Below are 22,002 nucleotides of genomic sequence, written 5' to 3'. Positions count from 1 at the left end.
ATCTACCTATTCTTACAAGTATATGTAAAGTCCTCAAAGTAAAGACTAAGGTTTAAAATTAACTAGAATTAAGGAAATTAAGATGAACAATAGAAGTTACAATTGTAAGAATGTTTGGTTTGCTCTACTAAGGGAATGTCCACATCTCACATATCTGTCTCCCTGCAAGAATGCTACATTCCACCTCAACTAAGCTACAGTACTTAGCACTGTGGAAACAGACAGTGTATGAACAGGAGCGAGCAATCTGCAGCACAGATGCACAAAGTGCATAGCTATTGTGCTATGTGCATCTTAGGAGATTTACTCTAGAATGTCCAAGAAATAGGAGAATATATTTTCTCTCTGAAACACAGACTATCATTGCATGCACATACAGTTTCTGAGAAAGGTCTCTGTGAAGGAACTCAACCTGGCATTTGAAGCTCAATATACATGTAAGCAATCATGTTACAGGTAAGCAAGCTCTCAATTGCACATGGGAACATTCCACTTGATAAAAATATGTCAAAATAGTTTCTGAGAAAAATCCAAATGAACCAGATTATTTACTTACTGAAAGCAGCATTAATGTATCTTTCAAACTTAGAGAAACCAGCAAGCAACAAAGTAATCCACTTTTAAGTGTAATAAACAAATTGTACTGAACAGCAAATCTCCAAAGCACAAGGGAGTACTTGCATGATAAACAAGTTACAGAGGTCTATAACTAAAGCCAACGTCAATCAAGGTCACACAAAATCTCCATGTGGCTCAACTTGCCGTATTTAATAAATAAATCCAGGTATTATCAACAGCATTAACTTGTTAATAGATGAATACTAACACCATAGTCCACATTCTGTAGAAAAAAAAAGTTAATTAAAAATAAAGAATTACTGTGCATAAGTCTGTACTGCACCTCCACAATAAGACAGATAATTAATAGCCTTACCTATTTTGCAGTAGGAATTCATTAACTATCACAAATACGAGGCTTTCAGTCATATAATGCACATCAAAAGTAGCTTTCTGACAACAGCCTGAGGACTTCAGACCAAACACTTACAATTAGTTTATGAGATGTTCTTTAAATTCAAGGGGTCACTCATACTTAAAAGCATGCTGAACCTCAGCAGAAAAAGATAAGGGAATGCAGTCACCTAAACCTTATTTCCCACCTTGACCTCCACACTTATTCCAGTGTGTTAACATTGCTAACAATAATTTTTTGAAAAATGTTTTTGAAATTAAATACCAGCTCATACAGTTAATGCTGTCTTCAGCTCATAAACCACAGAAATTACTCTTAAGTATTTCTGTAATAATTTTTGCTAAAAAGTCTGATAAACAATTTCAACTTACTTCCTAAGTACACTCTTAAAAATGTTAGAAAATTAACTAGCGAAAAAAATTAAGTGTTCCAGAGCACAAGCAAAGGCAGCTCATTTGTGGGGGGGTGTATTATTTTCTTTTTCTTAGAGGGAGATGTTCAACAGCCAAGAAACCATAGCATTTCTGAGTCTTTTATAAGCCAAGAGATCTGACCGACCTCATACATTGAAGCTGGATACAACTGGATTCTATCAAGATAGACTGGATTCTATCTTTTCTAGATTAAAAGTTTATACCTAACACTTTACAGTTTACATGAAATTGTAAGACCACTTTAGACACATTTAAGGGTTGCCCAGTATATTAGGAGTAGCTAAAGTAAGACATTAGGAAGAGTAAATGAGGTTTTAGAAGCTTCAATAGACTGTGTGTCAAGCAAGAAGGTATTCCCTCTAAGCTCATGAGTTACACTGCTAAGAATCTGTGCTCATCATACTGAACACTAAACTCTCATAGTCTTAAACTATAATGAGATTGCAAATAAAGGTAAATGGAGCATCCCTTTATTTAGATTATATGCTTTAATATACCCTGTAATAAGCAAATTATTCAAGTCTGTTCAGAAGAGTGCCCATTTAAGCTATTGATTTTGGACCAATCTGACGCAGAAAAAATCAAATAAAAAGTACTGAGAAAAACATATAAAATGAGGCAATGATAATTTTGTTAATTTTATGACTTTATACACCGTCGATTAAAGTTCTGATTCTCTGGAAATAAGTCTTGAACAACAAGAACACTAACCAGGCTAAACAAGAAGGAAAGGAACACCTAGGAACTCTATCCACAAGTCAATTTATCAGAAACTGTAACAGATAAAATTGCTCTATTCATAACATACTCATGAAGATATCTACAGCACAAGGAAATTGCATCACATACCCCTACCAGATTACTCAGCTACCAGAGTATTTTCTTTCCTTAGGGATACAAGGACTCTCACATAAAATACTCAGTAAATAAGACATAGCTTTGTATGGTAAAAGATTTATTTAATACCATTAACCAATATTTTTCAATAGCAATCTATAAGAAAAACAAGCCATTAGAACTACCATGACTGATTCCTATCAATACACTTATCAATGCCTATCCAAACGTGTAACAGAGAGAGGGGTTTAGGTTGATCTGGTTAATTACTGGAAATAACAACATCTGTTCTTTCCAGATTATAAATAGAATAAAATGAAACAGGGGAAAGTAATACAGTGCTCTCAGTGCCGCTTCTGATGGTGATGCACCGATCCAACTTTTTGAAAGATACAAGAAGTTTTCATCTTTTTTTTTCTCCAAATAAATAAGTTTGAAATATTGGTTACACACTAAAACCAATAAAGCTTGCTTGATTATTTCAAGTCTGCCATACTGCAGTGCCAAAACTAAGATATTGAAAGAAAAGCATGTCTTTCATTCTCAAAAGAAGTTTAACCTAGCAGTGCTGTCATACTCTCTAGGCTGATTTTGTGCAAATAGTCCTTACTTCCTACTATCACTTTCCAGAAGTCTACATTTTAAAACTTTATAATCTATGCCAGTTAATATGATTTTCTCATCTACTCCTTGTCTTCACTTGTATTCAGCAACACAAAACTACCTGGTAAAAAAACTTTTAAGAAATGTCATTGTTTTTCATGTTTGCATTTATACAGCACTTTCCCTTTCCATAAATTTCCTCGTATTTTAAAGTGTATTTTTTGTGATTGCACGTAACAGTTAGAGCCACACAAACTCTACAAAAAGGTACATACTATTTATTTGTAGTCAGTGGCATGAGATGTGCAGTAAAATAAAATGTGAAGAGTTATGTAGTTCTCAACTCTGAAACAGGATATGAGGATTTCTTTCAAATCATAAACATAATCCATTTGCTCAGTTATAACATATACATTATTTAGAAAGAGACAAAAAAAGTTCCAGTTTCTGTAGGAAAGTAAACAGGATGCACATCAAATGTGTAAATGACCTTAACCTTTTCCTCAGAAGTGAAGAGTATAAGTGAAGACTGTATAATAATCTGCAGTACTATTTTCCAAGAACATGCAAGTGTCCTAATCTTAGAACAGTTTTTCACAATTTGCACATTAAAAGCTTTTAATCACTACTATAAAAAATACAAAGACTGAAGTAAATTTTGCAATTTAGGTTTAGAATCCACAAAAGAACTTTTTCCATTAATTCACAAGCTAAGTGCTTAGCAATATTTAAATAGACTCAAAGATTTAACATTCAGTGTATTATTCCATATAAATAGCAAAGAAAATGCTACATTTTCTTCAAATTAAAATATTCTGTTAAAAGCCCTCTCTAATATGACAGAGAAATATGAAAAATATGACACAAACAGGAATCAATGAAGCAACTGGATTCTGGGTTACAAGACAACAAGTATTCTATTTCACTGAAAATAAATCTTGCAGAAAATAACACTGACTTGACTTGTCCAAAAAGTGCAAAAAATTTTCTAGTTAAAACCATCACTGTGCATCTTCCAATTACAGAATCACATTTCTTATGCATTATTACAGATGTTCAATTGACATTACTTCTAACATCTGTATTAGGGTTTTCTCTCCTCTTTCACCAAACCTATAATAACTATTCAGTAATACAGATATCATTTACTGTACTATGAGACACTCTTGTGGTACATTAAGGAATGAAGTGATGAGCCAATCATAAACACAAAGATTCAAACTCAGAAAGCATCCATTGCAAGCAAGCTTTAAGAACAGTCACCATTTTAGAATATTTTTTTAAAAAGTAAGCAGGAGAGATCTGCAGCACTCATTCTTACTGAAATGCTGTTCTATCTGACACACTATTTGACAGAAGTGAAACAACAGAAATGCTGGAACTGCAAGTGAATTCTTGTCTTTGTTGGCTGGAGAACACATTAATACCACATCACATTCTAAAAGTGAATGTAACTTCATATTATTTTATGTTAAAGAGGGTATGTATTTCTGCAACAAAACCAGATATTTGATAAGCTAATACATATACCTGAGTTGGAATATCAGACAAATATACTGTAAATATAGTTTTAGGCTAATTCTAAATACCAAGGTTTTAAGCCTCTGTCCAGAAAGCTTCTCATTCCTCCAGCAATTCAGGCAAACAAAATTTGTATAATGAAAGCTACTTGAATTCCTGCTCCTCAAAGTCTGTGCAAGAATTCTACGAGACTGAAGATGATGTAGTCTCTATTCCAGCGATTCCACATAATTAGTCCATGCAGATTTGGTTATTGCACACATTTTTTTGTGAAGAAAAATATAATTTATCATATGAGAACAATAGTAGTATTTCTTTACTATCTCTTCACACATCTTTACTCTAGCCACAGTTTTTTAAATGGGAAAAGACAAAAAGGGAAAAAAAAGTCTATTTTGTGCCAGCTGGAGTCTTTTTCATATTGTTAAGTTAGCATCTCTAAATGCTGTAGAATAGGATTTTATCCCTCTCTTTCTGTTACATTCATGTATGAATAACAGTTGACCAGTCAGTAGACCTTGCAGATATTTTTTTGAGAAATTAGTCTAATTTTAGTTGCATAAAAATTAGTTAGTAGTTCTACTAGTAACAACTCATTCTATTTGACCTAAACATCATTATATGTAAGTGTAGTTCCTCCAGCACAATTATAATTTCATTAAATCTGTATGACTTCCCTCCTCCTCAAAAGGTAGAATACAAATATTACCCTGAGTAAACAGCTGGTGATCAAAGAATAAGCCTTAGCTTCAGAGTCTGGAATGGCATAAGCACCAAGAGCTATACTAACAACCCTAAACAAACAGGACTCATACAAATTAACAATTTGTGTTATTATTTCTAAGAAAGTTAAGCATAACACAATTTGCATTTCATCCTAAAGGCAAACATGAGTTCTAGCAAAATGAATCACATTCTTTTCTTGACAAATCAGAAGCACATTAGCTCCTTCATACAAGGAATGCTTCGTTCCTTAATTTCTCCTATTTTTTTCACACTGATTTATTTTTGCCACTGTAGTTTCAGGAGAGCTTTATATAGTTCCAAATATGCTTCCTACTTTGAGTTTGAGTCTATACTCCCAGCTTCTCAGCAACAGAAACCTGGAGATCAGAACTGTCTATTTTCAGTGCATATGAGTATCCTGTTCTCAAAAACCTATTTTTGTTGAAGTGGCAGAGATTCTTTTTGTTTATTATAAAGCATGCATCTGCACAGCACAGCTTATGTCACCATTTGTCCCCACCTGATCACTACCTCTTCCTTATTCTGCTGAATAAGGAACAATCCCAGGTACATTCTGAGAGTCAACTGCTAGCAGCAAATGGATTTTATCTTCCCCTTTTTAAAGTTTGAACGAGTCCATTTATCACTACCGCTTCTCTTCTACAGAGCATTAAAACAGCAGTTCAAGAACAGTAATTCACACTACTAGATTAGTACTGAAAATAAACTTTCTCTTTTGGATTTTTGAAGTTAAGGTGATCTAACCTGGTTTGGTTTCAGCTACATCTATCCATGTTTGTTTCTTTTCACAGCAGCATTACAGATCTGCTGAATTACAGATGCCAAGATTTTTGCTGCAATGTGCACCCATGCCTTGAATCCCAGTTTCTCTTACAGCATTCCAGCTACAGCTACCTTCCATGCTGTCAGCTTTGGTAGCAGCATTTATTCAAACAATTGAACACCTATTTGATTTTTTCATCCTCCCACTGTTTCAACCAGATGACCCAGTACTTCTCAAGACCTTACACTGATATGCCAGCAACAAAAACCATAATTCTGTTTCATATAGATCAAGTCCATTGCAGGCAAATTTTAAGTGCCCCAAGACATTACACCACACAGTGTAGGAACAGCAAAGATAAGCAATCAGCCTAAGCAGGCTCTTTCTAGCTTCTTATCCTTGCCAGCTATACATATGTGTTTACAGTTTTAGAAAAAGGCATTTCTATATCAAAGGACAAGTCAGATTGCACAGCAGGAAATATTAAGTCTTTACAACTGTTAAGCTGAGTAATACAGCAGATGAAATTTCTAAGTTTCATTACTCATGAACTGATGTTAGAGGTGAGTAAGGTTGAAGAACTATCTTGTGAGTTAAAAAGTACAGTTCCACTTATTTGCAAAAATAAGAAGAGTGGAGCAGCAACGCCATAAAACAGAAATATGAAGTTGTTAAAAATGACAGGATATGTTGTCCATGCTCTCATTCTCTTAAATTTAAATGACACTGAATGCCACAAACTCATCCAGAAGAAGAATTTATCTGAAAACACTATTTCACTGTAAATACCCAACTATTGTGCAAGCCAACAACTACAACAGTGCAAACCCATCCTGCCCTATTACAAAAGTTTTCAGAACGTGCAGCTAGATTATATCCTATGTAAAACAATATTTTGTTAAAGCTCTGATTTAACCCCCAAAAAATCCAGTGATTTCAGATCAAATAAAATCTCTCAATTCTTACACAGCCTTCAGAACCTGATTGCTCTTAATGAAGGGTACATCATCTACAGGACATTTACAAAAGTGCTTCATGATGAGTTTATTTCATACAAAATATTCAAAGAACCCAGTTAAAATATCTGTCAGCAAACTATCAGGACAAGATAGAGACTAGAAAAACCTATTTAGAATGAGGAAATTGTATGATAAATTTATCCTGTTGAGATCATGCAGAGAACAGTAGCCCACAATGGAAGCCTCTTTCAGAAAAATTCATATGAAGTACTCAACTTACTGCTTTTTTAAACTAAGAACTCACTTTAATTAAGAAAATTAATTACTTATTAGATAAGGCCAGGTCATATTTCTACAAAGTTAGCAGATAATGAAGAGTATGTAATCCTACTGGGTAAGAAAAGAAAATGTCTACAGCCATACATATGAATAACTTAAATTATTGTTCCAGCTGAACCTGATCAAATGCAAACAGAACCAAAGACTGCCAAATATAATACTGCTCAGGTCTGCATGGCATGCCAGTACCCAAGTACTATCTAACAGCTGCCTAATTGGACATCACTGCTCCATTAATGCATAACTTGATTTATTTTTTTGTTTTGTTTTTTAAAATGAATTGTCCTTGAAATGAATTTCTTCTGAAACAAGCCATTCACTGAAAAACTAAATGATAGATTTTCTAAAGGACAAAAACTAGTGCTCATGGAAATTTAAATGCTAATAATTTTCATCAACAGTGACTTTGAAGGTTTGCCAAATAAGGTTTGTTAAACAATTCTTGCATGTAAATTATTTTTCTCAATTCACAATGAAATAAGGCTGCAATAAAAGCAGCACTGTAATGAAGATTTTATTACACGCAAATATAGTGTTACCTTTAGTCAGACGTAAATGCTTGCAATTAGATTGGAAATTCATCAAAAGCATTTAGTGCATAAACATGTAGCAAAACCAAATAGGAGGTAAAAACCCATGAAAATAGGTTTGTACCAGATGTAGAATTTTACACCTCCTGTGTGATACAAATATTAGCAAATTAATTCATGCAGAATCCTCTTCGCCAGTATAGTGACAATTATATTGAAGTTCTTAAAGTGAGTATTTTCCATTAAATAAACAAAATTATTAGACAGAGCAGGGCACTGGGATGACTTTCTATAACTTGCATTTTAGGATCCAAACTCGTTTTTATATTCTGTTGGTATTTATAGTTTTGGCTTTATGAAATTGAATAGACTTTTTTTGATCTCTGGATACATGAAAATAATATCTACCTCCTCTAAGATCTTACTTGTTCACAATATGGAAACATTTCCTAGTAGAAGTCAATAAAGGAACACTTTTATTGCTTCTAAAACATGAAGCCTTCAAAGGCTTTTCCTACCACAGTGTTGGGAAATGGGAGTGGAGTGCTTTTGTTACCCTGCATATACTGTCATATTTTCATCAAACATAAAGTGACTGCAGACTGATATTGTATTTTTTGTGGAAATCAACTATTAAAAAAAAAAAAGAATCAATTGTTTGAAAGAAAAAGCTAAAGGTGAACTAAAGGAACTACTCTGTCCAGGCACTTCACTGAGCAGAAAAGGCTAGCACTCAATCTGGTTTGAAGCTGACAGGAAATAATAGCCTGTGTGTAGAAGGTAAGAAACACTCATTTAATAACAGCACATACTACTACTCTGTCAAAAAGAAAAAAAAAAAAGGTAAAAAAAATTAAAATTAAGGTATGGTTAATACTGTACTTAGGTAGATGCTTACAAATGCTGTAACAAACTCTTCAATAATGTATTTTCACTATCTGACAAAGTACTTCTTAACTGAAAATACAACTCAAAGTACCTTATCTAATAAAAGGTTTGCCAATCCTATTTACAACATATGATGACACACCCTTTCCTACAGTCCTAGCAGAAGAATGATCTAATGTTACTCATGATTCTGACATAGATTAGAACACTGATGGCACAGTCATTCGATAATTAATTAATTCAAGGGAGAAGTCATCCTAAGAAATTCTCAAAGAAGGAGAATAAAGGGGAAAACATGCCATAATTTTAGCTTCAAAAAAATCAAACTCAAAAAAAAAAATTAGTTATTGTTAGGTGATTTTAACCACTGCTATACTATTTTTTTTTTCAGGTTTTCTATTTTTTTGTTTGCCACACATTCACAGAGTTATCTGGATATCAAAGTCAGGTTTTAAGAGTTATTCACATCCCACTTCTTTAAATGCATTTAACAGTCTGAACAACTGAATGTTTCTCCTATCCATGACAGGGCATCAGAAAAAAAAAAATTAAGTTGGATTAATTTTCCCTCCATTGGGTCTGTTTCACCATGACAGTAATTGGTAAGTGACCTCCCTGCTTTGAATTTGACACACAAGCTTTACTATTTTATCAGAGAGCAGTTGGGTGGGCATCTGGCAGTTAGCCAAGCTCAATGCACCACAGAAGTATATTCACTCACTGATTCTTGTGCAACAATCTTTACATAACAAATATGATTTGCTACAAATATTTTAAAAGGATAACAGCAGATATCATTCTATTTGCTAAGAATATAGTTACTCCCAAGCAACACTAAATATACCGTTCACTCTCTCCATGTGAAGATGATACACTCAAATTGCAAGATACCGGTGACATTCCAATGTGTTAGTTGCTGTTCCTGGCAAATGCTTGTAACTTACTCCTGCCTTCTTCAGAAATAAACTGTTTTTCCTTATTTGATTTTATATGCACAAATCTTTTTGAATAAGTACGCTTTCAGGATAGCTAGGATGATACTGAAAGGCAGCCAAACAAATGCATAGCAGGCTTTATTTACTTCTACTTGTACAGTTGCATTAAAAGGTAATCAGGTTACTCAGTGCTGTATTATAGCAGAAGTTACTAAACTATATTGTTGGCAGTCTTACAGGTTTGTAATAAGAAGATTCTACAAGTAGTACAGTTTGGAGCTACCGCTGATAAATCCTCTGGAGGAGGAGGAAAATACAAGGTTATTGGGCTCCACCTAATCTTTCAGATGGATGACAGCATGTTCTCTTGCTTATGCAAGGTAGGCTGTGGCGTGTTAAACACGGCACTAAACTGATTTATATTGCTAATTTGATCTTCTTGGTAGCATTTACTCTCTTTTCTGATTTAAAAAATTTGAGACTTAATTGGCAGTATAGCATCTTAGCTCTTGATTTTTCTTACAGAGTATACAGGGGAGGAAAAAAAATTATAACCATATTGACCTTTTCAAGTCAAGTGCCAACAGAGATAGTACTCCCACAGAAGTGCTTTATTTCTGAATAATCAAGTCTGGCAGGAGCTCTGGTGTGATGGGATCAGACACTGCCATTTCCAATAAGATTAGGATGAAAATCTGTCCTAGTTGATAAAAAAAAAAAAAAATACAGAGAGATCATGCAATCTTTCTCTCTCGAGTTTCCTAGATTAATTCCCTTTGATATCTACAAAAGAAAGAAGAGAACATTTTTAATTTTTTCATGCCATCTCCCATTAGCCGCAGTAATCTGCACATTGCTAAAAATAATGAAGAATTTACAAGTGATTTCTTGTATGTTTGATATGCAATTTCTAATCCTCATTTGGACGTTATCACTTTAAACATAAGAGTCTTTGGATCAAGCCAGATCAACTTATTGGTAGGATATTTATAAATACAGCACATTAATTATAAAGCACATATTTCATGAAACTACTAGCTTTCTTATATTTTGCATACATGAGATTTCCAACTCGTAATTTTGGACAGAAATGCTTCAAAATTTCTTTTCTGGTTAGAGGTTGCTTTCTTGTGTACTCTATACAATCTCCTAAATCTTGGAATCACCTTGGCAAACCACTTCAATCACCCAAAGGATTACTGTAAGGAATATGCAGCTGGTTCTCTCTCGTTATCCTGAACACATATCTCACATTATGCCTAACAACTACAGTCTCACTACATTAATTACACTTACTCACAGACTTCAGCAACTCACTGCGATAATCTTCTCCACACCAGTACTCTTCAAAGTAACTCCACAAACCCAGTGTTTGCATATTAAAATTTACCTTATTTCAGTATTGTAAGTCTTAAACACAGTAGTTTGAAGCCACACCAAGTAACATGGCAGTCCTATCAATGATTTAAAAACAAGAACTGCAATGAGATGTTCAAAGAAAAGACATTACGCCAGCCTTACTACTTCTTATAATCCATTCTCCTCACTTAGCAAAAGAGAAAGTTCCCTCCTACAAATATCACCTCTCTTATTTCTTTTGGACCATTTTCCCTGGATTTTTCTAATGTTCTTTGAACCTACTGAAATTTTGAAGTTGTCTCCAAGTGGTCCCACCAATTCCTTACCTAGCTTCATTTACAAAAAATTAAATATACATTTCAAAATTAGCTGAAGGCTAATTAGGCTAATAAGCAAAGGCTTCCTTTACAAGAAATTCAAGATTCACAATGAATATGTGAAAAACATCCTGTTTATATTTATAGAGATACATTTAATGAGTTTTCCCATTGTCTTCACACTTTTACATTTTTAATGCTAACTTTTTTCTTGCAATACTATCTTGAACTTCCCTATCAAGACACACACAGTTTTTTACCTCACAGCTTTAGCTGCTGGCAATTTTTCTGTATTACAATACAAAGTTTACTCAAATCTTGGATATAGTTAAATTTCCCACTTTATTATCACAAAATATTCAGCTTCTCTAATCTTAACATTTTCTCACAATATTCATGTTGTGATCCAAGAGCTAATAATATTATAAATTATCATTAGAAGGAATTTCCATTCACAAGGTTTTGCACAGGAGGATTCTTTTCCCCCACAAGATATCCATGATTCTAGAGCTCATGCTATCTTTTATGCAAAGTGTCACTCCCCTGACTGTACATCTAATAATTCCAGCAAAGTTAGCTGCATGTTAGCTTTACAGACCAGTGATTATTCTTCCATCAGGCTTCCAGTGTATTACAAAGCAGCTGACATTCAAAAATGAGCATTTGTGTTTGTTCATCTTATCTCTTAGGATTAAATAACATAAAAGCACATGTAAGCTCTAGCTCTGCTATTCAGTATTTCACATATCAACTAACTTTAAGTCACACATTTAGTCAATGTTTTCCAAAAATCATAGTAAGCGATTCCTTCAAAACCATTGTTGCCAGAAAGGCTTTACACAGAATTTCTTCATTGGTCTGAGATCATGAGGTTAACCCTGGTGGGTTGTCCTTAGTTTCTTGATATTTCATTTTTTTCTCTTTCATGTCTCTTCTAACCACCTTTCATACCAATCCTTCTTTTTGCCATTAAAATGTATCACATATGCAAAGATCACCCATGCAGACCAACCATGTTCATTACCTCATTTTCAGAACTTGTCAGTTACTTTTCTTTCCCCTCAGCCAGAGAATAGTCATGGAGCTGTCAGAGGTACACCAAACCAACTCTACTCAGGTAACCAACTCACAACCAAAACCAATGGCCAAAGCAAACCCACAATAAGGGTAACCACAACAATAATCCAGTGATATTTCACAGATCATAGGTTTACTGTATCAGTCAGGGATATCACCTCAACATGGACAGGAATAACAACCTAAAGTATGCACTCACACACGGACACACACGGAGCCCTCTCGCTCTGGCTTTTATGGCAAAGGAGTTGGTTTGCCATTATGCCCTTGTAAATTCTAAATCAATGGGAAAAAAATTGCATTTCATCTTCAGTAAGTTGCTACCAGAATACCATCAATAACTGATCCTTTGATACTTCTCAGTATTCATCTCGAGGCTGCTTTCACAAAGTTATTCAACTTTCGAAAAGTGACAAAACCAGCTTTATAACACGCAAAAGAAATTACCCTATATCATCCATAGTCTGTGTTGACTTTCCACAATCACCATCAGCAAGCAGCACAGTGAAAACATTTCTTCCAGTAAAGTACCAAGACTGCTGCCAGCAACAAGTCAAAGAAGTGGTTATTTCCCTCTACTCCCCTTCTCAGGGAGATACTTCCTCACTCTCAGGGAGAAGTATCTAGAATATTTTGTATCGGTTTCTCCACCTCAAAAAAAGTATAGCCTCTTTGGAATGAGTAGAGCAGAAAATCATCAATATGATTAGGGCTGAAACATAAAGATGCAGACAGAAAAGTTGGAAAAGTCATCAGTCTTGAGAAGGATAATAAAGACCAAGGGAAAACCTACCGATGACAAAAAAATAACCAGACAGAAGGCTGGAAATAAGGGAACCAGAATTCTTGGAGGTGCACAACAAGCAAGAGGAAATAGGCACATGTTCCAACAAAAGATATCCCAAAAGATATTATGAAAAAAAATTCACCACAATGACAAATGTGGGAACAGGCTGTCCATCCTTACATCTCCATCTTGAGAAATACCTCAAGCTCAGCTGAAGAAAGTCCTGAGCAAGATAAACTAGACTGGTCCCTATACAAAAAGCTGTTAGACTTTCAGATGACCTTCAGGGGTTTCTTCTGTGGTTCACATCTCCAAAATATCCCTGGATATGCTCAACAAAGGTTTCCTACAGTCTGAAGCTAGGCCTTCTTTTACTTCTTTATTCCTGGAACAATATTTCTTTCATAGCTCCATAATAACATCTTCAGTTTTTCAATTGCTTCAATGCCCCTTCAGAATCAACACATTTTATAACTCCTGTACAAACATCTGCTGAATCTTCAAATCTATTCTATACTGTTCTGTATTCTTTTTTCTAGTGAAAATTCCTCAGTGGATTATTTACATAGACATAAGATTTCCTTTTCTAGATCAATGCTGATATACTTTTGGCATATTAGCTGGCAAAATGCACCAACTGAATATTTGAGTACCTCCATTTGATTTTACTTAATGATAATAAAATTCACTTGAAGCACCATTGAACATTCTGATCCCCGCTTCCTCTACCAGATATCTCTTCTTATGCAAAGATTTTAATGAAAAGAGTGCATAAGCAGACCCTTCAGCAGAGTGGAAACCAACTCCTTCTTTGCATGCCATAATTTGGCTACAGCATCTTTTTCAATTTCTCTTCTTTCTGGTTTTAGACACAAAGCTTTAGAAATAGTTAAGGACTGTTCCCAATTTGAATGTAGTGAATAGCTTGCTGATTCTACTTTAAAGAGCCTGTTGTTAAATCTCCTCAAGATTGTGAAGAAAACTGTATGTCTCTAATTTCTTTGGTAAGTTTTGTTAAAAGCAGTAAATTAAGTATAAGCTACAAAGAAGTATCCCCTCTCTCCATGGTCATGAGAACAAAAGCAGTTGCTTTTCTGTCCTCCATCCTGGAATTCATGCTGTCAACAAGGGACCTTGAGATCTGGTCCTGCCTACTAACACACTTAAGCTTTCATTTAAAGTTCTCTAAACCATTCACTTGAACAAAGATGAAATTTAGCTCCATGTTGCCCTTTAGACACCTACTTGCTGTCCTAAATAAAATCTTTAGTGTCTCCACTTCATTTGAAAAATTAAGATGATGGCACACTTATATCACCCATGTGGAATGAGAGAGATTTCAAAATTTAAAACTAAAATGATTAAGCAGTAAGCCTCACCTGTAAAAAAGAAATAAATTTGTCAATTTGTCTCTGGAGCCCACAGTCTTTAAATTGCTAAACACACACAAACACACACACACACATTTGGTATAAAAGTGTACTTCACTGACTTTCCAATTGTAGATCCAGTAACTCTCTTCTATTGGGTTTTGTCAAAACAATGTATTCAGTCCATTCCGTTAAATATTGAGGGATGTTAATCTTGTTAACTCTAATGTTCTTGCTGTCTGTGGAGACTCACAACCCTCTTCTGAGGCATTAAAATGTTTGGCCTGAACATCATCTTGTCTCCCAAATTTTACTGTTTAATTACACATAGGAAATTATTTCCTCCAGTGGCTTTTAAAACTTCCAACCTATTAATTCAGGGAATATTCTTGGGAATTCTCCTAACATTATAAAGGCACCATAATTAGCTTCTAGACTTATTTTAATAGATTCAAGCAAAATGTCTATGGTGAGGTTTTCTTGCCTTTTTCTCTTTGTACAACATTCTTAATATTATTAGGTATCAGCTATAATACAGCTATATAATACAAGCTATAATACTTAAATCAGTAGAAACACTGCTAGGGCATAAAAATCATGCTTTGACAAGAGTGGAATAAAGCTCTTGGTTATGGTAAAAAAAAATTTTGGATAACACACACCAAAGCATACCCCCAAAAAAGGAAAAATTTGAGAATGCCATGTCATTCAATTAATAAAAATATCAAAATAGAATTTTTAAAACAAAGTAAAAATACAATTGCCCCTGCTCAATTTGCAAAGAAATCACAACCCTTTGGCTGCTCTAAAATACTACATCTCTGATACCACAAAGGAGGTAGAGAAAAATGCATCAGGAAGTAACTGGCATTTTATGTATGGGACAGAATAACCTAAACTACTACTAAAATTACTTACTGTCATAGAAAGGAGAAAAGTTTTAAAGCTAGGAATACTTTCAAATATTCTGTTGCTTCATAATGCCTTAAAAGCTAAAGAAGCTAGGCAAATATCAAAGAAGACCTATGTTCCCACAGGTTTATCAAGAAGTAAAAAAAAAAAATCACTGAAAGACTATCATCCATCATGGATGCAACACAGATCAATTATCATATCAGTTCTGAGGGCAAACACATCACCTTCTGGGCTCCAGATTAGATTTCAGTAATTGAAGAAGGTATTCTGATAAAATATTAATTTTTTTAAAATGTGATAAATAAAATCTGTATAATATTTTATTTATTACATTTCCCCCCCATTTTTCCCCCCAGAAGAACTTCTTGGGGTTTTTTCCTGTGAAGTTTTCCTACAGGTCATACAATTTTTGTCATGTTTACATAAAATAGTTCAATATTACTACTTTAAGAAGTCTAGCATTTTCAGACTTTTTTCTTCATACATCCCACTTAGAAATAAAAACATTAATGCTATATTCTGAGGGGTTTTTAATATATTTATTTAAGTCCCAATAATGTTAAAGGTATCTCCAAAAGCTGAAAATTAAACCCATCAGCTACTTACCCCTTTTTTGACAACAAAACGTTAGTTCCAATTTGCAAAGCATGTCAGCATTCTCATACTTGTCTTCTTCTGCCTTAACCCAAAAACAGGATTCTGTCATCTCCTGAGGCCTGATCTACAAGCAAGAGACAAAACAAAATTTTATTAATTATTTTGATACTATGCAGAAACTGGGCTCTGTAAAGTCTAAAGCACATTAAATATTTAAGATCTCTGTAAAACATGTTAATTTTTAGTACACAACTGATCTTCAGAGTTGTTAATATATTTCTCATTAAAAATAATAAAACTTAAAATAAGTGGGTTTGGAAAAAACCTGATTCTAACAATGCAGACAACACACTCTCTTATCCAAGATCTAAAAGGAGAAAATTAGCTTTGGTCTAGAGTTAAAATTTGGGTAAACTTCAAATAATCTCTGAACACAGTTGGTTTAACTAGATACTAAGTACCTTACTTTTCAGAATTTAGCTTTGATTACTTCAATAATTGTGAAAATCTCTTTACTGACTTATTTTTAGTCTAAATAATTATAGTTTCCAAACTCAGTAGACTGGTATAATTAATCTTGTCACAATGGAGAAGGAGAAAAAAACAAAACCAAAACCAACCAACTTCAGTCTGTATTTTGTCAGCCATTAAATTTATGTAAGTACATTGAAGTACTACAGACAAATGGAGAGACCTGCAGTCCTTCTTTCCACTCCAGAGTGGAAGACACTTGTTTGGAAACTGTATAGCTCTCAGTATAGTTCAGTGACTGATCCAACATAAGGAGTCTGCTGAAAAACGAGGCATAATAGGAAGCATAAGAAGAATCCTGCTATCAAGGTTGTGTTATTCTAGACCAGAACTGACTTTTCCAGGCATCTCATAAAGTCAACAGATAATTGCCCAGATGATTCATGAGTTAATGAAACACAGTTTTCAACAAACAATGAAAAGCTAAAGACAGAAAGTATTCATATCTCACATAATTTTAACTAATGTATAAATTGCTTATCTAGTCTTACTTGTGACAACCTATTTTCTCCAAGTTCAATGTCAGATTTTACATCAAGTATTTGTCTTTAATCAACACTACCTTAGACCAGTTGAGTCGTTTCATGGTAACCTCAGGTTTGAATTCTTTTTTAGGCTTCATTCCAAATGGCAAAGCACATGAAGGCGGGGACCACTGTATTCCAGGCAGGCCTGGCAGAGGTGGTGGTGGAGGAGCACCACCAAAACCCAGAGGAGCTCCCAAGCTATTCAGAAGTGGTGGAGGAGGAGGGGGAGGCGGTGGTGGTGGAATTGCTCCATTAGAAGGCAGCGGTGGAGGAGGAGGGGGTGGAAATTGATGTGGTCCTGCACCTTCCCGTGGAACAACAGATGCACGTCCATGAGTTGATGGCAGAAAACCAGGTGGCAGAGAGCCATACTGATAAGGAAAATAGTCTTATTCAGTTTCACTGTTTTATCAACAAAATGCTGCAACAATCATAGTTTATAAATTAAATACAAAAAGCCAGTTGAAAGTCAATGCCATTTGTATAGAACAGTCAAATAAGAATGATAACAAGCCCAATGTGCTTTTGATTTCATTATCGGATGTGTCAATGTTTGAAGTGGACATTCAGACCTGGGAGGTGCACACCAAAAATGACAAACTGAAATGGTGTTTCCCACTTTTTGTATTTCACTGACCATGAGCTAAAAAGGGTATGATAGATATCCTGAGACCTTATCTAGTCTACCATGGTTTAACACAAATTAAAAAAAAAAGTAACATCCTAGTCTCCTACAGATGACAGAGAAACAGTCCAAGTACATTACAGCAAAATCCAAAGAGATTAATTCTATTGAAAAACAGGTATCTTCCAACGTCGGAGCATTTTTATTCTTCGGAATTTAAAACGTGAGGCAACAATGAAAAAATATCCTTTCAAAAATTAACCTTCCTTACACACTAGCTTCTTATTCCATATAGAAATGACATGTGTAATGTATCAAAATAGGATTAGGACTTCAGCAAGTCCAATAAAATTACTACTACTATTTGAAAAATTTATCACAGGCCTGCAAACATAAAAGAGAAAGTATCTGACAAAAACAACAAAAGAATAAATAAGAAATATTTATCTACTGGTGATAGCACTAATTACCTCTTCAACTAACTATAAGCTGAAACTGGTTATTTCAGAAAATTAAAGGAAATACAATATGCAAAAAAATTTAAATTTCTAAAAGGAAATAGCTGAATATCAATGAATACAAATAAATGCATGCACAACAGCATGAAAATGTTTTGAAAATGTTTTGAAAATGTTTCTGAGCATAAGCATTGTTTACACTGACAAATAGACACTGAACAGTTGGGCTCCAGAAATGAAAGAAATACATCAACATCAAGAAGAGAGTAAAGGAATGGAGACCAGGGAAAAAAAGTAGTATTAGAGATAGAAGTCAACATGCTAAGTAGCAATTGATGCCATAGAGAAGCCAAAATTTAAAAGTACTAAGGTGCGGTAATCAATCACCTGATTGAAAAGTTCTCACAACTTTTCATGTATCCCATCAACATCAGTGGGATAATTCATGGTATGAAAATTAATGAGCAGAATCATACGTTATGCTCTATGCCTACATGTAAGAAAAGTTGTATTTAATGCAGTGGATAACCGAAAAAGTAAAAGAGGGAGGAAACCAATTTCACTTACAAAAAATATTTAAGTATGACTTCAAGATACACACAGAAAATTACTTTCTTAATGAATGATGTGCCACTCTTACTATATTTGGTTTTTTAGAATGCAACAATTTCTTGCTTTGGTTAAATGCTTGACTTTGACATCAACAATAAATTTTGAGCAGAAACGTGAATTAGAATGACATTTCTAAATAGACCAAAGCACAGCTAAATTAATTTTCCTCACTAAGAAAATTAAAGAAGCCAATAAATATTTTTTTAAAATCCTCAGAAGTATTAAAATAAACTCCTAGAAAGCATGTCTTTCTGATGCTTTCTTCTTTAGCCATTTTTAGACTGTTCTTCTTATTCCCAGAAATAAGACACAGGAAAAATCACTTGGTGACACAGTCTCCTTACATAGATTCAAGAGGTGAAGCAGTAACAAGTAACTCAAGTATTACTCTGCACTATTCCTCTCCATCACATTTAAAAATATCTATTTATGCTTGAAAATTGAAAAATTATCAGGAAATGTTCTTATCCAGCCACAGGTTATTTCTTTCACTGCTGGATATCCATGGTAAGGCCTCAGTATAGCAAACTGCATAATAAGCAATTTCCTGTGCAGGGATAAAGATCACAATGACAAATGCTAATCTAAAAGCATAAAACTTATTACCCTATGTGGTTAATTACTTTGGAAATGTATGACTCTGAAAGCAAAACCCAAACAAAACTAGTACAGTTTAATTAGAAGAAACTAGTTTAATTAACTGAGCTCAGGCATAAAAAGGATCATCTGGGAACTCACAGCTAATTAATGTCACATTACAATTATTTGTATAAAACAGAAATAAAAGAAACTAACATTCAATAATAAATAATCAATAACAAAGATTCTTTGAAAAACCTCTCAACCATACTATCAGAAGCTGAAGAAGATGCAAAAGGAAGGCCCTTTCAAAAACATTATTTCATTTATACCATCTTTTACCTGTGATTTATAGGCTTGTAATTCTGTTTCAAGTGCATTGATTCTTTCCTCTTTTTTCTGAAGCAGGGCCTGGGTCTCCTGATGAACTACAAAATCTTTTTCAAACTAAGAAAAGAGAAACAAGACGAAAATTGTTGGTACCAGTCAGTTCTGCATGGTTTCTTTAAATTCCAGCTTTTCCTTTTGTGCTTTTTAAAACCCACATGATAACAATACCAAGGACACATGTCTGCCATTCCAACTTCCATGTGTCTGCTGAGTGGAAGAATCATCTGAATCACCACTACAGGTCTTCACTATACAAAATGACCTAAAAACTTAACCTATACTAAGTTAGTATTACACAGAGTAGCTTAAAAGGCATGGATGTACACTAATACAGTCTGTAGATATGAAGGAGTCTGTTTTTATTCTCCCACTGTTTATTTTGTTAGGCAAACTGATAACTGCTGAAGTATTCAGTTGGGTTTTGGAAGAGTTGTACATGAAAACTTAAAAAGTACAAAGATTCTCAATTAAGGTTAACTACTTCCCACCACTTGGCTTCCTAATCTACAAGGAACACCCAAATTCCCACTTTAACCCAGAACAAATAGTAAATTGAAGTTAAGAACTATGACATGGTTCAGTTATACCATTCATTAATCTATTAAGTAATCCCATGTCCATCTTTTGATCACATGATGATGTGATGAAGAATGACTTACTTTTCTGGAAAGTTCAGAAGCCTTCTCTTCACATTCTTCTAATCTTGCTTTATCTACACAAAGATCTGGAAAAAAAATCCACAAGCACAGTTACACATATGCAGGGAACACAAGATTCTTAATCACCTATTCAGTTTCATATAAGGAAGTATGGTGCCATAATCATTTCCAAACATGGTACTTACCTAGTAAATGGCTGAAATCGATATCTAATCTCTTACGATACGTGAAATCTGGGTCTGTTCCACTTCGATGTAACACTATCTGTGACACACACTCTTCAATTAATTTGAAATACTGTGGACTAAAGACAGAGATGAGTATTTTAAAGATATTTATAAATCATTCTATACTTAAAATCTTGTCTATGAACAAAGTAAAGTCAAAAGCTTTGGGCTGAAAAGCTTCAAAGGAAAATTACATTTGGCAGTTTATTACACATAAGGAATTTACAAAAAGCCTGAAAAAACAGTGGCCCTAAGATAAATAATTCTTGTATTTTAACTGAAGATAAATAATTCTTGTATTGTTAAATCTACATCTCCCTCCCTGTGGAAATATAGGAAGGAAAGACCACCTCCTGCTTCCTCTCAGTGAAGAAAAAACTCTTCCTTCAGCTTGATTCCAGTAGTTTTGTGACTTTTGTAAGAACAAGTGCATTGCAGCCCTGCTTCAGTACAAGGAATGAAAAACACCTTGTTCTAAAATGCCAGGGGGTATGACAGCTGGGTCACTTGCCCAGAACATGCAAGCTGTGAATTCAAACCTTTTCAGGTGGAAGAGTCTAGCACAGATGTACCCATGGCAGGCAAGCACCCTTAACCTTTAAACATACATCTGTGCTAGACCTTGTCTGAAATGCAAGGTTATGCAGAATGTTGTGCAGAAAACAGATGGCCCATGTTCAGTTCATACCTCATTCCTCCAGTGTTTCCTCAAAGACAACACAAGAGTTTTGGAAGGAAAGTATTCGTCAGCTTGAAACACTAAAGTAACTGCTGATGAATTTTCCAGGAGACACAAACATGCCTACACTAACCTAAAATGTATACTGAAAATACTCAATTCCAACCCAAAAGTTACTCTACATTAGGCATGCTTTCAGATTTCTGTATAAAGTGCATTTCTTTGCATACTTGATTTTTGTCCTTTGACTCAAATACGCTACAAAATTATAATGTTACTACCATGATTTATAACTGATTAAGACATTTCTCCTGTTCATTTGCAATCAATAAGGCCCAACTCTTAACAAAAATAGTTTTCTATGTTTATAAAATAAAATTATACACTAAGCACAAGAGAGAAAAACATAGAGATGGCATTATTGATTCCAAGTTAATTCTTTTAAACATGAGCTCACAAATTACAATCCACACAGAAAGACTAAAACCTATCATTGGATTTATGGAAGAAACATTCTATTAATGACTGAATAATAAAAAAAATCCATAATTAACATTTAACACAGCATGAAACATACCGGATAAAATAATCATTTCTTATCAGCAAAAGATGTTGGAGAATAGAAAGGAAATATCCTTCAGCACTAGTGTCCTTAACTGTATTCCACACCATGTTGTAAACATCATTAACTTCAGTGAAAGCATTAAGGAGAATAATAACAAAGAATCAAAAACTTGCAGTCAAATGTTTACTGATAATTTCTT

At 34.2% G+C, this 22,002-nt stretch overlaps 1 protein-coding gene across 1 annotated transcript in view; it reads right to left on the bottom strand.

The window, feature by feature from the left end:
- DIAPH3 (diaphanous related formin 3) overlaps positions 1-22,002 on the bottom strand; it is a gene marked incomplete at both ends in the record, with an annotated part of 197,483 nt that overhangs the window by 131,780 nt on the left and 43,701 nt on the right. The window contains 6 exons of the mRNA XM_084226963.1: positions 15,961-16,075; positions 17,045-17,380; positions 19,626-19,730; positions 20,333-20,397; positions 20,518-20,636; positions 21,816-21,927. Of these exons, the coding sequence (XP_084083089.1) occupies positions 15,961-16,075; positions 17,045-17,380; positions 19,626-19,730; positions 20,333-20,397; positions 20,518-20,636; positions 21,816-21,927 (852 nt within the window). The remainder of the gene's footprint in view (positions 1-15,960; positions 16,076-17,044; positions 17,381-19,625; positions 19,731-20,332; positions 20,398-20,517; positions 20,637-21,815; positions 21,928-22,002) is intronic.

This window comes from Fringilla coelebs, assembly GCF_963513975.1.
Source record: "Fringilla coelebs genome assembly, chromosome: 2".
In the NCBI taxonomy this organism is placed as follows: Eukaryota; Metazoa; Chordata; class Aves; order Passeriformes; family Fringillidae; genus Fringilla; species Fringilla coelebs.
The sequence above is the reverse complement of the archived record's forward strand: the minus strand, read 5'-3'. Positions and strand labels throughout refer to the sequence as shown.